Raw genomic sequence first — 13,136 nt, 5'->3', positions numbered from 1 at the left:
CCTTGGGCACACTCCAACACTGACATAATTTACAAATGAAGCATGTATTTAGTGAGTCCGCCAGATCAGACGCAGTAGGGGTGAGCAGGGATCTCCTCTTGATAAGTGCGTAAATTGGATCATTTTCCTGTCAAAATGTAATGAGTACTTTTGGGTGTCAGGGAAAATATATGGAACAAAAAGTAAATTCTTTTCTTTAGGAATGTAGTGAAGTAAAAGTTGTCAAAAATATAAATAGTACAGTAGAGATACCCCAAAAAACATAAGTACTTAACACCACTGCTGAATGCTTGGCTATGAAAAGCCAACTGACATTTACTCCTGAGGTACTGAACTGTTGCAACCTCTCTACAACCACTGTGATTATTATTTTACCCAGCTGATCATCTACGAACATTTGAACATACTGAAGACCAATCTGGCCTAATGGCCATGTACTCTTATACAATGAGGGAAAAAAGTTTTTGATCCCCTGCTGATTTTGTACGTTTGCCCACTGACAAAGAAATTATCCGTCTATAATTTTAATGGTAGGTTAATTTGAACAGTGAGAGACAGAATAACAACAAAAAAATCCAGAAAAACGCATGTCAAAAATGTTATAAAAGTTGATTTGCATTTAATCTCAGCTCGTTACCTGTATAAAAGACACCTGTCCACAGAAGCAATCAATCAATCAGATTCCAAACTCTCCACCATGGCCAAGACCAAAGAGCTCTCCAAGGATGTCAGGGACAAGATTGTAGACCAACACAAGGCTGGAATGGGCTACAAGACCATCGCCAAGCAGCTTGGTGAGAAGGTGACAACAGTTGGTGCGATTATTCGCAAATGGAAGAAACACAAAAGAACTGTCAATCTCCCTCGGCCTGGGGCTCCATGCAAGATCTCACCTCGTGGAGTTGCAATGATCATGAGAACGGTGAGGAATCAGCCCAGAACTACACGGGAGGATCTTGTCAATGATCTCAAGGCAGCTGGGACCATAGTCACCAAGAAAACAATTGGTAACACACTACGCCGTGAAGGACTGAAATCCTGCAGCGCCCGCAAGGTCCCCCTGCTCAAGAAAGCACATATACATGCCCGTCTGAAGTTTGCCAATGAATATCTGAATGATTCAGAGGACAACTGGGTGAAAGTGCTGTGGTCAGATGAGACCAAAATGGAGCTCTTTGGCATCAACTCAACTCGCTGTGTTTGGAGGAGGAGGAATGCTGCCTATGACCCCAAGAACACCATCCCCACCGTCAAACATGGAGGTGGAAACAATATGCTTTGGGGGCGTTTTTCTGCTAAGGGGACAGGACAACTTCACCGCATCAAAGGGACGATGGACGGAGCCATGTACCATCAAATCTTGGGTGAGAACCTCCTTCCCTCAGCCAGGACATTGAAAATGGGTCGTGATTGGGTATTCCAGCATGACAATGACCCAAAACACACGGCCAACAAAGGAGTGGCTCAAGAATAAGCACATTAAGGTCCTGGAGTGGCCTAGCCAGTCTCCCGACCTTAATCCCATAGAAAATCTGTGGAGGGAGCTGAAGGTTCGAGTTGCCAAACGTCAGCCTCGAAACCTTAATGACTTGGAGAAGATCTGCAAAGAGGAGTGGGACAAAATCCCTCCTGAGATGTGTGCAAACCTGGTGGCCAACTACAAGAAATGTCTGACCTCTGTGATTGCCAACAAGGGTTTTGCCACCAAGTACTAAGTCATGTTTTGCAGAGGGGTCAAATACTTATTTCCCTCATTAAAATGCAAATCAATTTATAACATTTTTGACATGCGTTTTTCTGGATTTTTTGTTGTTGTTATTCTGTCTCTCACTGTTCAAATAAACCTACCATTAAAATTATAGACGGATAATTTCTTTGTCAGTGGGCAAACGTACAAAATCAGCAGGGGATCAAATACTTTTTTCCCCTCACTGTAATCTCCACCTGGCACAGCCAGAAGAGGACTGGTCACCCGTTTGAGCCTGGTTCCTCTTGGTTTCTTCCTAGGTTCCTGCTTTTCTAGGGAGTTTTTCCTAGCCAGCGTGCTTCTACATTTGCATTGCTTGCTGTTTGGTGTTTTAGGCTGGGTTTCTGTATAGCACTTTGTGACATCTGCTGATGTAAAAAGGGCTTTATAAATACATTTCATTGATTGTATGGTTCAGTATTACATTTTGTCCTTTCATTAAAATTGTTAACATGTTTAAACAATTACCAAATCATGAATCTACAGCTGGTCACATGAAGGTGCAAGGCACTAATCATGATCACTGTCAATAACCAGGTTCCCATCCAACCTTTTCATGCAAGTAAAGTACATGTCAGATAAAAAAAAAATGTTATGACAGGCCTAAAGATGCTAGACAAGGTGGAATTTGTGTTGGTAAAATGAATTATGCGAGAAATATCAATGGAAACACTTTTATGCGCAAATATTGATATAATAACCATCACATCGAAGTAAACTTGGTGTCAAACGATGACATGTTGTGGTCCTCCCACTAAGACTCGTAGGGAAAGCATGCAGTTTATTAGGCTAAAGATAAAATAAGTTGTGAATAAGTGATGAACTTCACAGGGTGGTGAAAGTGCAAGATGATGAGCTTGATGCTCCTTTCCAATAAATATCGAGGGTCTTATTCTGGTGACATGATCATCGATGCTGGGCTGCTGTTTGACATATCAAATAATCTCGCTCTTTTGTCCTAATAATCTCATAATGTAAACTATAGGTGCGCTCTAGCTAACAGCGATGCCAATACCAGAGTGGGCACACTCACTATATAATCCAACATTTTGTGTAGAGTTGAAAATGCGCTGGAAACCCATTTAACTTGTTTATTTATTTTTATTCGGTACATGGGAATTTAACCGCAAAAGCTATTTTTAGTTGACCTACATCATCACGCGCAGCCTTTTATCTGTCAATTTGATGGGAACACATCTCTGCTGGGAAAATGTGCATATTGTTTTATGCAGATTTTTGAATATTCGCATGAAACTTTTGTCGCCAATTGGATGGAAACCTAGGTAGCGATGTGTGCTTTACAGTATACATAGCAGTTTACAGTGGAAATAAATATCCAACAAGGAGTGTCTCTACACAAAAATACCTCTTATGTTCTCCCCTTTACCAACGAGGACCACTTTGGAAACGTGTATTAAGGAATACTTTTTAGTGTCTTCTGGGAGTAATTCTACATCTTGTTGTATATGTTTTTAAGCAATTCAATTCATGAGTAGCCAGTACCAAATCATTTCCAGGTGCTATCACAGAGCTCCTTATTTAATGCAAGTAAAAGAAAACATGCAGTTTTGTATTAAGCCTTTTTTACCCGTGTTTGTTGTACCAATCCAGAAACAGATGCACCATCATCAAATAAGTAACATGTGAATGCAACAGCGCTTGTGTATAAGTATTTTGATATCAATTAATACTGGCATTGTACAATACTGTCATTATTACATTATCTTTAGCCATACAATGGAAAGCATGGATAACCTACAGTAATCCCATTTTATTTGACAGTTCAGTGTTAAAGCCTAGGTGTCATGACTTTCTCCTTCTTGCACAATCTCCTGAAGGATCTTTTGGTAGAAAGGGGAATAAACCAACTTGTTGAAGTGGACCAGACGGCCAAACTTCATGGCAATCTCTTCCAGCTCTTTGCTGATTGGAGCTAGGCCCCCTGGCAGGGTTGGAGCACTCCTGTGACTGGACTCCAGGAAGGCAAGCAGGTAAGTCTGGATGCGGGAGCCTGAGTAAGGAAAGAATGTTCATGCTCAGAGGGTTAAAGTGACACAGTAAAGCAACAAACTAGGTATGCTATCATCACAAGCAGATTGTGTCATTTGCATGACCACACATGTAAACGATGATCAAAGAATAGACAGAAGATACAGACCCAAACTATATTTTGCACAGAACTTCATTGAGGGGGTGGCATTGGCAAAATACATTCAACTATGGTTAGATTACCTATAAGCCTGCGGATGGCGTTGTCTGGGAGAGTAACAGCCGAGATCTGGCCTTTCAGAATGCTCTGCCGGTTGGTGGAGAACGGGGAGAAGCCATGTTCTGATAGACATCCACTTAGCTCCACACACATCCTCTCTCCAATGGTAGCCAAGGCTTCATCTGCACTGAAAGACCTTCAGACCAAAAGTTAAGAGTTGGGCGAGTTCATAAAATGAATGAGGGCTCTGGGTATTATGCATGACAAACAAGAGTAGTCACTATTCCTAATGTCATTCAAGTGTGTGTATGATCATTCAAACTGTGTGTTTAAATGTGTACTTACGGCATGTGCATCTCTGTGAGCAGAACCCCGATGGTCCTCTTCAGTCTGTCCATAAGGCCTGGCAGGCCTGAGATGGCCTCTCCTGTGGTGTTGTACACTATGAGTAGCACAGACGCCACCAGAACCAGCTGCTCCAAGACCTGCTGCATTTCCTGGAAACGCACTTGGTCCATGAGAAGAGTCTGGGACAAACGAAAAAGACAGAGAGGGCATATAAAAAAGTGATGATTTGATTTAGAATTTTAAGACCCCTTTATGTATAAAAAAAAATATATAGATTTGATCAAACATTGAATTTGGCCTTTACTACTATAGCCCATAGAAACGCATTGAACAAAAACATTCATAAATGGCAAAAAAAGACAGTCAAAACATAAATAATAAGGAATAAGGTTTTGAAGTGTCTGTCCTTTATCTAGGAGATAAAAGAAAGCTCAGGAAATATTGTTGGGTTTTTTGACATACAGTACTTAACCCCTTATTATTGGTGGCCCAAAACAACCGCCATACTTCCATTAATTTGTATGGGTTACCTTCAGACGAGTCCCATAGGGTCATATTAGTTTGTAGCCCAAACGGTTCGGACGTTACAGACAGAAGTTGGCACATAAGCGTCACAATTCGGATGCTACAGATGTTTTCGTGAGATGATCTGGATTGTTACATGGTCTGAATACCGCTGTAGCTCAGCCACCTTCCACCGGAGATGTGGAAGGCCAACATAGGCGAATGCGGTGGATTGAGACGCAGTAAAAAAAACTGATATCTCTAGCTTAAACTGATGGATTTTAAATGGGGATTTTTTTTTTAATGTTACTTACGACACACAGGTGCATCAATAGACTTAAGGATTACTAACCACTGTTAGGCTATTGTTGGGCCTGTGTAAGGTGTATGACAGACAAGCCTACCTCAGGGAAAGGATCAGAGGCGTGGTTCCATTTAAGCAGACGCAGGTAAGCATGGTTGTGCACAGCGAGAGGAGTGGGTAAACTACCCGCCCCACCCGCTTGATCTTCATGAAGTACAGATTTAGCAGAGTCTTGAAGCCACTTCTCAGTAAAGTCTAAGGCGTCTGAAAAAAAGTCTGCATGTTACTCTCCACAAACATTTACATCATCTACAGTAAGAGCCAGCACAACATAGCTTAAGTGATGATTGAAGCATTAGTGATTAGCAATGATCAGTTGTGAGACGCTAATGATGTCCTCCTTACTGGGTTGTTTTTCAACAAACTCCTGGAATTTCTTCCGTTCGTACTCAACGGATTGTTGCAGGAGGTGGGGTCGGATACTGCTGACTGCAAAATTGGCCATATCAAGTTTCATTTTATCCATCACTGGAAATATCGCCCTATGAGAGAGAGTATGACAATTTTAAAGTAGTGACAGGGATGAAGACATTCCAAGCACAAATCTTAGCAAAATAAGGCCTTATGTTAGAATGACAAAAAGGAGGGAGACATAAATTGTGTCACATTAACATATCATTCAAAAGATAACCCCATTCCAGCACTAAAAAGAATTGACTGCCGATTTACTTTAACAGAGGCACAAGATCTGTGATTTCCCGAAGCTTCCTGATTTCCTCATCCCGGCTCGGAGCGCAGAGTGAACCCATCATACCAATGACAAACTCAACCACCTTACTGATGTCCAGAGCTCCGTTCTCTGCCTGCTGCTGGATCAGAGAGAGGTCTAGCACCTCCTCAATTCGCCCCCTCAACCGACCATGACCCGGAAGCAGAAAGGACAGCAGAGTCTACAGTGGTAGAGAGAGTGACCGTTTAATAAAAATTGCTCTTCTGAATGATAAAACATAGATGCGGTAAAGAGGTCAATGGAACTCGACCAAAACAAGTTTCAAGTTGTAATGTCACATGCACAAGTACAGTGAAATGCCTTTCTTGCAAACTCAAAACCCAACAATCAATAACAATGCATCACTACAAGAAAAAAAAACACGAGAAATAAGAATAGGAAATATGGAAATGTGGGGGAAAGATGCCGTGGGCGAAAGATCCCGAATCTCCTCATTGCCCTCGAGCAAAATTAGCCTACATTTAGGCTATTGTTTATACTGTATGTGTATTTCACACGAGGTAAAAATCGGAGTATAATGCTTGTATGGACTTCAACCCCAATACATGTTCATGTCATCGTCACCGTCACCAATCAACCGCATTACAGTTAAAAAACGACTTTGAATACCACCCTATGATTTCTCCATGCTAGCTATGCTACCAGCTCATAAGAACTGGAGTTAGCATTTAGCAGTCATGTTTTTCTAAACCTGAAAAGGGACTACTAAATGTTATGCAGCGAAAATATATCCAAATCGGACTTTAGCAACCACCCTTTGGGCCTGATACGATACATCAATCGTGAAGGATTTGACTAATATCTACTTCGTTAGATCAGAATTGTTGAATGTATGCCAATCAGGCGTCATTCTTCTATCCCCCACGGTCTGCGGTCCATAGACCTCTTTACTGCATCTATGGCCTAGCAACAGCTGTCTTACCTGTTTGATCTCAGCAAGAAGTTTGATGGCGTGATTATATGATGGCGGGTTCTCACTCAGTTGTGCCTCTAGAACGTCCCAGAATGCTTTATGCATAATTTCCTTCACTCTTTTTTCCAAACTGGGAGCATATCAAGAGAAATAATTTAAATGGCAATACAAAATGCAAAAATAGCATATTTACAAAATTGTGGATTCTAGCATCAGTACATCAGGTCTCATAATTGTGCATGGCACAGCAATCAGAATACATAGTGACAGCCACTTCTATAAGACTATCCATTGAGCTCACCTTCCTTCTGCTGGCTCTGAGGGCTTCACCTGAAAGTCAGTATTCACTACGATCTCATGGGCCAGGGCCATGTTGGTCACACCTTTCGCCGTCTCCATGAGCTCCTCCACTGACACAAATCTTGGTGGGCTGGCTGTGAAACAGGGGTGCAATGGCAACAGGTTATGCAGCTCTAAAAAGGGATGTGGACCTTAAATGACATCTGTTAGTTTTGGACTTCAAGCCTTCAACTAGAAAACCTGATTTTGAACCATTAAGGCAGCTGGGTTGTGGCTAGACACATAAATTGTCAAAATCATTTTTTTTTTTGTCGTTTCAGGGAGATTTTTTTTATTTTAACTAACCCTAACCATACCTTAACCCACATTTCCTAACCTGCTACAAAAATTTAATTATGTTTGTAGCTGTATACCATCTAGTTCTCACCCTATAGGTGCTACTCACATTGTGGGGTGTTCCCTCTGTGAGGACTAGGTGTGCCTCTCTGGACTCTCTTACTATGGGACTGTTCAGAGGAGTCAGTTCTGTTCTCTCCACCCCCAGGTTTGTCAGAGTCCTTGGGCATGTTGCTCCTCTCACTTGAGTCCCGGGACTGAAAAATGTAAGTTGGGATAAATTAGGATAAGAAACATATTAAAATACTTTCAGTTGTGTGATGGCTGACCACTAGCCTCTACGAATCAGAGAGTGGAAGACTCCTCTCTCGTCTCGAACATGTAGGCTCACTTTTTGTGTACAGTCCCATCACAAGTCAGACTGTAGAATAAACTTCACTTGAACATACTTCACCTGTTTTGTCCGCTGATTTTGTCCTTATGTAGGAGGTAATCTGAGCCAAAATAGCCACAGAGTAGTGTTATTAAAACTACTTTCAGTATGATGGTCTGTAAGTCGGTTTGTATTTTCAATGCTGCCGCAATTCACACGCGACTTGCACAATATGTCAACAATAGCCGAGTTTAACCAAAGCACAGACCAAAAGTTGTCCCACACAATCATCTGGCAAATTCCAACACTATCAGCTGATTGCAAGGGAAGAGCTTTGGTCGAGAACATTTGGTTACATTCGGCTATTGTTTACATACTGTGCACCACGTGAAAGGCACCAGGAGATGGAAAATACAAGCAAGCAACAGAACCTAACGGCGCCGCAAAAAGTCGGGTAAACAACAATCTCCAGTTCCTACCTCCAAAAGGACCAACAGCACGGACAACCGATTAAGTACGTTTAAATATCACTGTGTTCAACATTCTGGCTTGTAGATACAGACTACTGTGTTTTCTTTACAGCGACGTCTTTCAGACTGATAGCGTGGACTAACCATGGTAACAGGCTGATGTTTAGACAACCTGACCCCAAGACAAGGCAAGCATTAATACAGCTTAAGGCAGCGAGGACATCGCACCATCCTAATGGTGTGATTGCAAACAAAAACAATCAGAGCTCTGTGGCTTCTGGTCATAAGATCACTGGCGCATAACAAACAATGCACAGTTCTGTCAAGGCTAAACCAATAGTGTGATTTCAATGACATCACCGAGTCCTTATACCTTGACAGCAGAGACAGCCTAACTTACGTCATGAGCTAGCAAGCAAAAACACTATTATTGTGAGCAACATACCGTATACTGTGGTTAGCTAGCTTGCAGAGTAGATTTCTTTGGTCCGATTTTTGCCAGACCTGAAGTGAATGGACAGTGGAGTGATGGAGTAGTAGTCTCTCTGCTGGCTGACAACAAAACAATAACGTGTGACACAGCGATTCGTTACCTACTGCCTGACTTTCATCATCTGGCTGCTAGGCTAACTATAGCTTCGATGCAACCAATATATTTTTTTTACAGCACAATGTAAAAACTATCTAGGTTGCATCGAAGCCAGGCTAGCTAATGTTACATGTAAAAGAATTAGAATCAATTTGGTTACCTAATCAAAGTGTACTTCTGGCATGGTGAATGAAGTTACATAGCTAGCTAAATGCGTTGTTGATCTCTGGTGAAAATGAAGCAAAGTCTTCCGGCAGTGGGTTGGACCAAAGTGACGTCGAACTTCGACCACTCTCGTCGTGAGGTCCCTGCTAAATACATTCTCAGATGGAAGATGGCTACAATATTTATGACTGCAATGTCTCCCTCAACACAAAAACACGGAAACTTAAAGAAAAATAAGACTGATGCAATCAGAGTTCTCCCACTCGAGTTTAATTCAAATACCATCCATCTCCATGTATTAAAATACTTTGATTATTTAAATGCAATTCATAATGCATGTTTACAAAGTTTGTCCTAGGCCTATATAAACATGTACAAAGTGTGATCTTTTGACAAAATTGACACTGGCTACACACTGACAGCAGACATAGAAAGGATGCATTTCTTCTCTTTGGCAGAGTACTTTGGATCAGTGGAGGATGGTGGGTGCAGGGCCGATTCCAAGCACAATCGGTCACTTAGGAACCCCGGCCGCTAGGTGGCCCCCGACCAAAATAATTAAATATACACTGAGTCAAATTATGAACGCAACATGTAAAGTGTTGGTCCCATGTTTCATGAGCTGAAGTAAAAGATCCCAGAAATGTTCCATACGCTCAAAAATAAATTTCAGACTTCAGTGTTTTCAAAACAACTAGAGCTCCGACTTTCCGACCTGAATATCACTGACGTCATGATTTGACCTTTTTTGAGTTCCCAGTTGTTTTGAACGTGGCATTTCACCCCTACTCTTACGATAAGTACCATGGGATCTTTAGTGACCACAGAGAGTCAAGACAACCATTTAACGTCCCATCCGAAAGACAGCACCCTACACAGGGCAATGTCCCCAATCACTACCGTGGGGAGTTTAGATATTTTTTTAACTTCCAGCAGCATCTGGTGTCCCATCCAGGGACTGACCAGGACCAACCCTGCTTAGCTTCAGAGGCAAGCCAGCAGTGGGTATGCTGCTGAAACTCAGTATGCCATGGGCTCTCCAACCCTGTTCCTGCAGCTACACATTGCTTAATTTGGGAAACCAAGTGAAATCTGTTTGGGAACATCGATGGTAACATGTTTTCGCAACAAAACATATTTCACTAAACAGTTGACAGCCCTTCTGCATGCTCGAGAAAAGAATAAAGGGGAGAGAGGATGAAATGGAAAAGCATGGTGGTGAGAAATTCTGTATAGCTAAAGGTAATGTGCCACCCAATGAATTATGAAAAAAATTAATAAATTGCCTGTCCATTTCGTTGTGTTAGGCTTTGAAACAACATCCACAATGTTGAACTTCTTTCTTCAAATTGATCATCACAGCGAAGTGAGTTTTAAAAGCAGGATACAGTTTTGATGTGTTTGATTCAAGGTCATGTGGAATTTTACTGCGGTCATGACTCATGACTGCCCATGTGACGGTAATACAGTTACCCCAACTGCCCTATGCACAACTGAAGAATTTCATCACAAACTGTCAGAAACCGTCTCAGCGAAGCTCATCTGCGTGCTCGTTGCCCTTGACCAGACTGCAGTGGGCAAATGCTCACCTTCGATGGCTACTGGCACGCTGGAAATGTGTGCTCTTCAAAGAGGAATGCCGGTTTCAACTGAATGGCGTTGTGTGGCCGAGCAGTTTGCTGATGTCAACGTTGCCCCTGAGTGGTGGTGACGTTATGGTATGGGCAGGGATAAGCTACGGACAAAGAACACAATTGTGTTTTATCTATGGCAATTTGAATGCACAGAGATACCATGAGATCCTGAGGCCCATTGTCGTTCCATTCATCCGTCGCCATCCCCTCATGTTTCAGCATGATAATGCAAGGCCCAATGTCACAAGGATCTGTACACAATTCCTAGAAGCTGAAAATGTCCCAGTTCTTCCATGGCCTGCATACTCACTAGACATGTCACCCATTGAGCATGTTTGGGATGCTCTGGATCAATGTGTAGACAACATGTTCCAGTTCCCGCCAATATCCATCAACTTTACACAGCCATTGAAGACAAGTGGGACAACATTCCACAGGTCACAATCAACAGCCTGATCAACTCTATGCAAAGGACATACAGTGCATTCGGAAAGTATTCAGACCACTTTCCACATTTTGTTACGTTACAGCCTTATTCTAAAATTGATTAAATTGTTTCCCCCCCTCTCATCAATCTACACACTATACCCCATAATATCCCAGACATTTTTGCAAATGTATTAAAAAAAAATAGAAAAAGACTGAAGAATCACATTTTCATAGGTATTCAAACCCTTTACTCGGTACTTTGTTGAAGCACCTTTGGCAGCGATTACAGGCTTGAGTCTTCCTGGGTATGATGCTACAAGCTTGCCACACCTGTATTTTGGGAGTTTCTCCCATTCTATTCTGCAAATCCTCTCAAGTTCTGTCAGGTTGGATGGGAAGCGTTGCTGCACAGCTATTGTCAGGTCTCTCCATTAAGGCCTGATTGGTGCAGTGCTTCAGGGATGGTTGTCCTTCTGGAAGGTTCTCCCATCTCCACAGAGGAACTCTGGAGCTCTGTCAGGGTGACCATTGGGTTCTTGGTCACCTCCCTGACCAAGGCCCTTCTCCCCAGATTGCTCAGTTTGGCCGGGTGGCCAGCTCTAGGAAGAGTCTTGGTGGTTCCAAACTTCTTCCATTTAAGAATGATGGAGGCTACTGTGTTCTTGGGGACCTTCAATGCTGCAAAACATTTTTGGTACCCTTCCCCAGATCTGTGCCTCAACACAATCCTGTCTCGGAGCTCTACGGACAATTCCTTTGACCTCATGGCTTGGTTTTTGCTCTGACATGCACTGTCAATTGTGGGACCTTTTATAGACAGGTGTGTGCCTTTCCAAATCAGGTTCAATCAATTGAATTTACCACAGGTGGACTCCAATCAAGTTGTAGAAACATCACAAGGATGATCAATGGAAACAGGATGCACCTGAGCTGAATTTTGAGTCTATAAGGTATTTCTGTTGTTGTTGTTTTTTTACATTTGCTAAAGTTTCTAAAAACCTGTTTTGACTTCTTCATTATGGGATATTGTGTGTAGATTGATGAGGGACCTTTTTTATGTCATCCATTTTAGAATAAGTCTGTAACGTAACAAAATGTGGCAAATGTTAAGGGGTCTGAATAATTTCAGAATGCACAATACATGATAAGATTATTATGGACAAAAGAGCAAGATATTTTTATTTGTCAAACGGTAGCCAAGCATCGATCGTCATCACGTCACCAGCATAAGACCCTCGATAATTGTTGGAAAGGAGCGTCAAGCTCATCACCTGGCACTTTCACCACCCTGTGAAGTTCACCAAAACTTATTTCATCTGTAGCCGAATAAAGTGCATGATTTCCTAACGAATCATAGTTGGAGGGTCACAGAACATGTCATTGCGTGACTCCAAATTTACGTCGATATGAGGGTTATAATATCAATATTTGCGCATAAAAGCATTTCCACCGACATTTCTCTCATAATTCATTTTAAAGACAAAAAGATCCCACCTTGACTAGTGTATTTGGAAAGTTTAGCGTCAAATCTTCTGTTTCCATCAGGCATGTCATGACATTTTTTATCTGACATAATTTAATCCTAGTCGAATACCAATCGAGCACGCATGGCACCCGACCAGAGGCCCTGACCTGCAACATTTTCTCTACGCCACAGGGCAAAGTGTGTAGAATTGCAGGAAATCAACTTTAAAACATAAATGTTTCTCTCCACCGTTAAATCTTGCATAGGCCACCCAAAAGGCTAGAGTGGGAGGAGTTCTAGTAGGACGGGTTCATTGCAAGGACTGGAATGGAATTGGGAACGGTATCAAAACATATGCAAACTGTTCAGTTTATTCCATTTCAGCCATTACAAGAAGTCCTTCCTCCTATAGCCCCCCCTTCCCACCAGCCTCCTCTGATTTGGCTCTTCATCAAATCAAATTTTATTTCTCACATACAAGTGTTTAGCCGATGTTATTGCAGGTGTAGCGAAATGGTTGTTCTTCAGTAATGCCAACAGCTCTTCATTTGTTGTTCTTT

At 42.0% G+C, this 13,136-nt stretch overlaps 1 protein-coding gene across 7 annotated transcripts; it reads right to left on the bottom strand.

The window, feature by feature from the left end:
* Nucleotides 1-3,254: 3,254 nt before the first annotated feature.
* Nucleotides 3,255-12,839, bottom strand: tcp11l1 (t-complex 11, testis-specific-like 1). Of its 7 annotated transcripts, none has more exons than XM_014148071.2 (11): nt 9,044-9,187; nt 8,740-8,846; nt 7,561-7,708; nt 7,117-7,249; nt 6,825-6,945; nt 5,842-6,062; nt 5,518-5,654; nt 5,213-5,376; nt 4,302-4,483; nt 3,980-4,152; nt 3,255-3,758 (listed from the first exon to the last, which is right to left on the bottom strand). In XM_014148071.2, the coding sequence occupies exons 3-11, from the start codon at nt 7,679-7,681 to the stop codon at nt 3,544-3,546; spliced, it is 1,467 nt and encodes a 488-aa protein (XP_014003546.1). In that variant the 5' UTR covers nt 7,682-7,708; nt 8,740-8,846; nt 9,044-9,187; the 3' UTR covers nt 3,255-3,543. The 7 variants fall into 7 exon arrangements, with proteins under 7 accessions (XP_014003546.1, XP_014003547.1, XP_014003548.1 ...); XM_014148072.2 differs by having other exon boundaries at nt 8,740-8,842; nt 9,044-9,145; XM_014148073.2 differs by having other exon boundaries at nt 8,740-8,798; nt 9,044-9,129.
* Between the last annotated feature and the right edge of the window lie 297 nt (nt 12,840-13,136).

The sequence above is a fragment of the Salmo salar genome, chromosome ssa16 (assembly GCF_905237065.1).
Source record: "Salmo salar chromosome ssa16, Ssal_v3.1, whole genome shotgun sequence".
Classification (NCBI taxonomy): Eukaryota; Metazoa; Chordata; class Actinopteri; order Salmoniformes; family Salmonidae; genus Salmo; species Salmo salar.
Note: the sequence above shows the minus strand (reverse complement) of the source record. Positions and strands in the feature narration are given on the sequence as shown.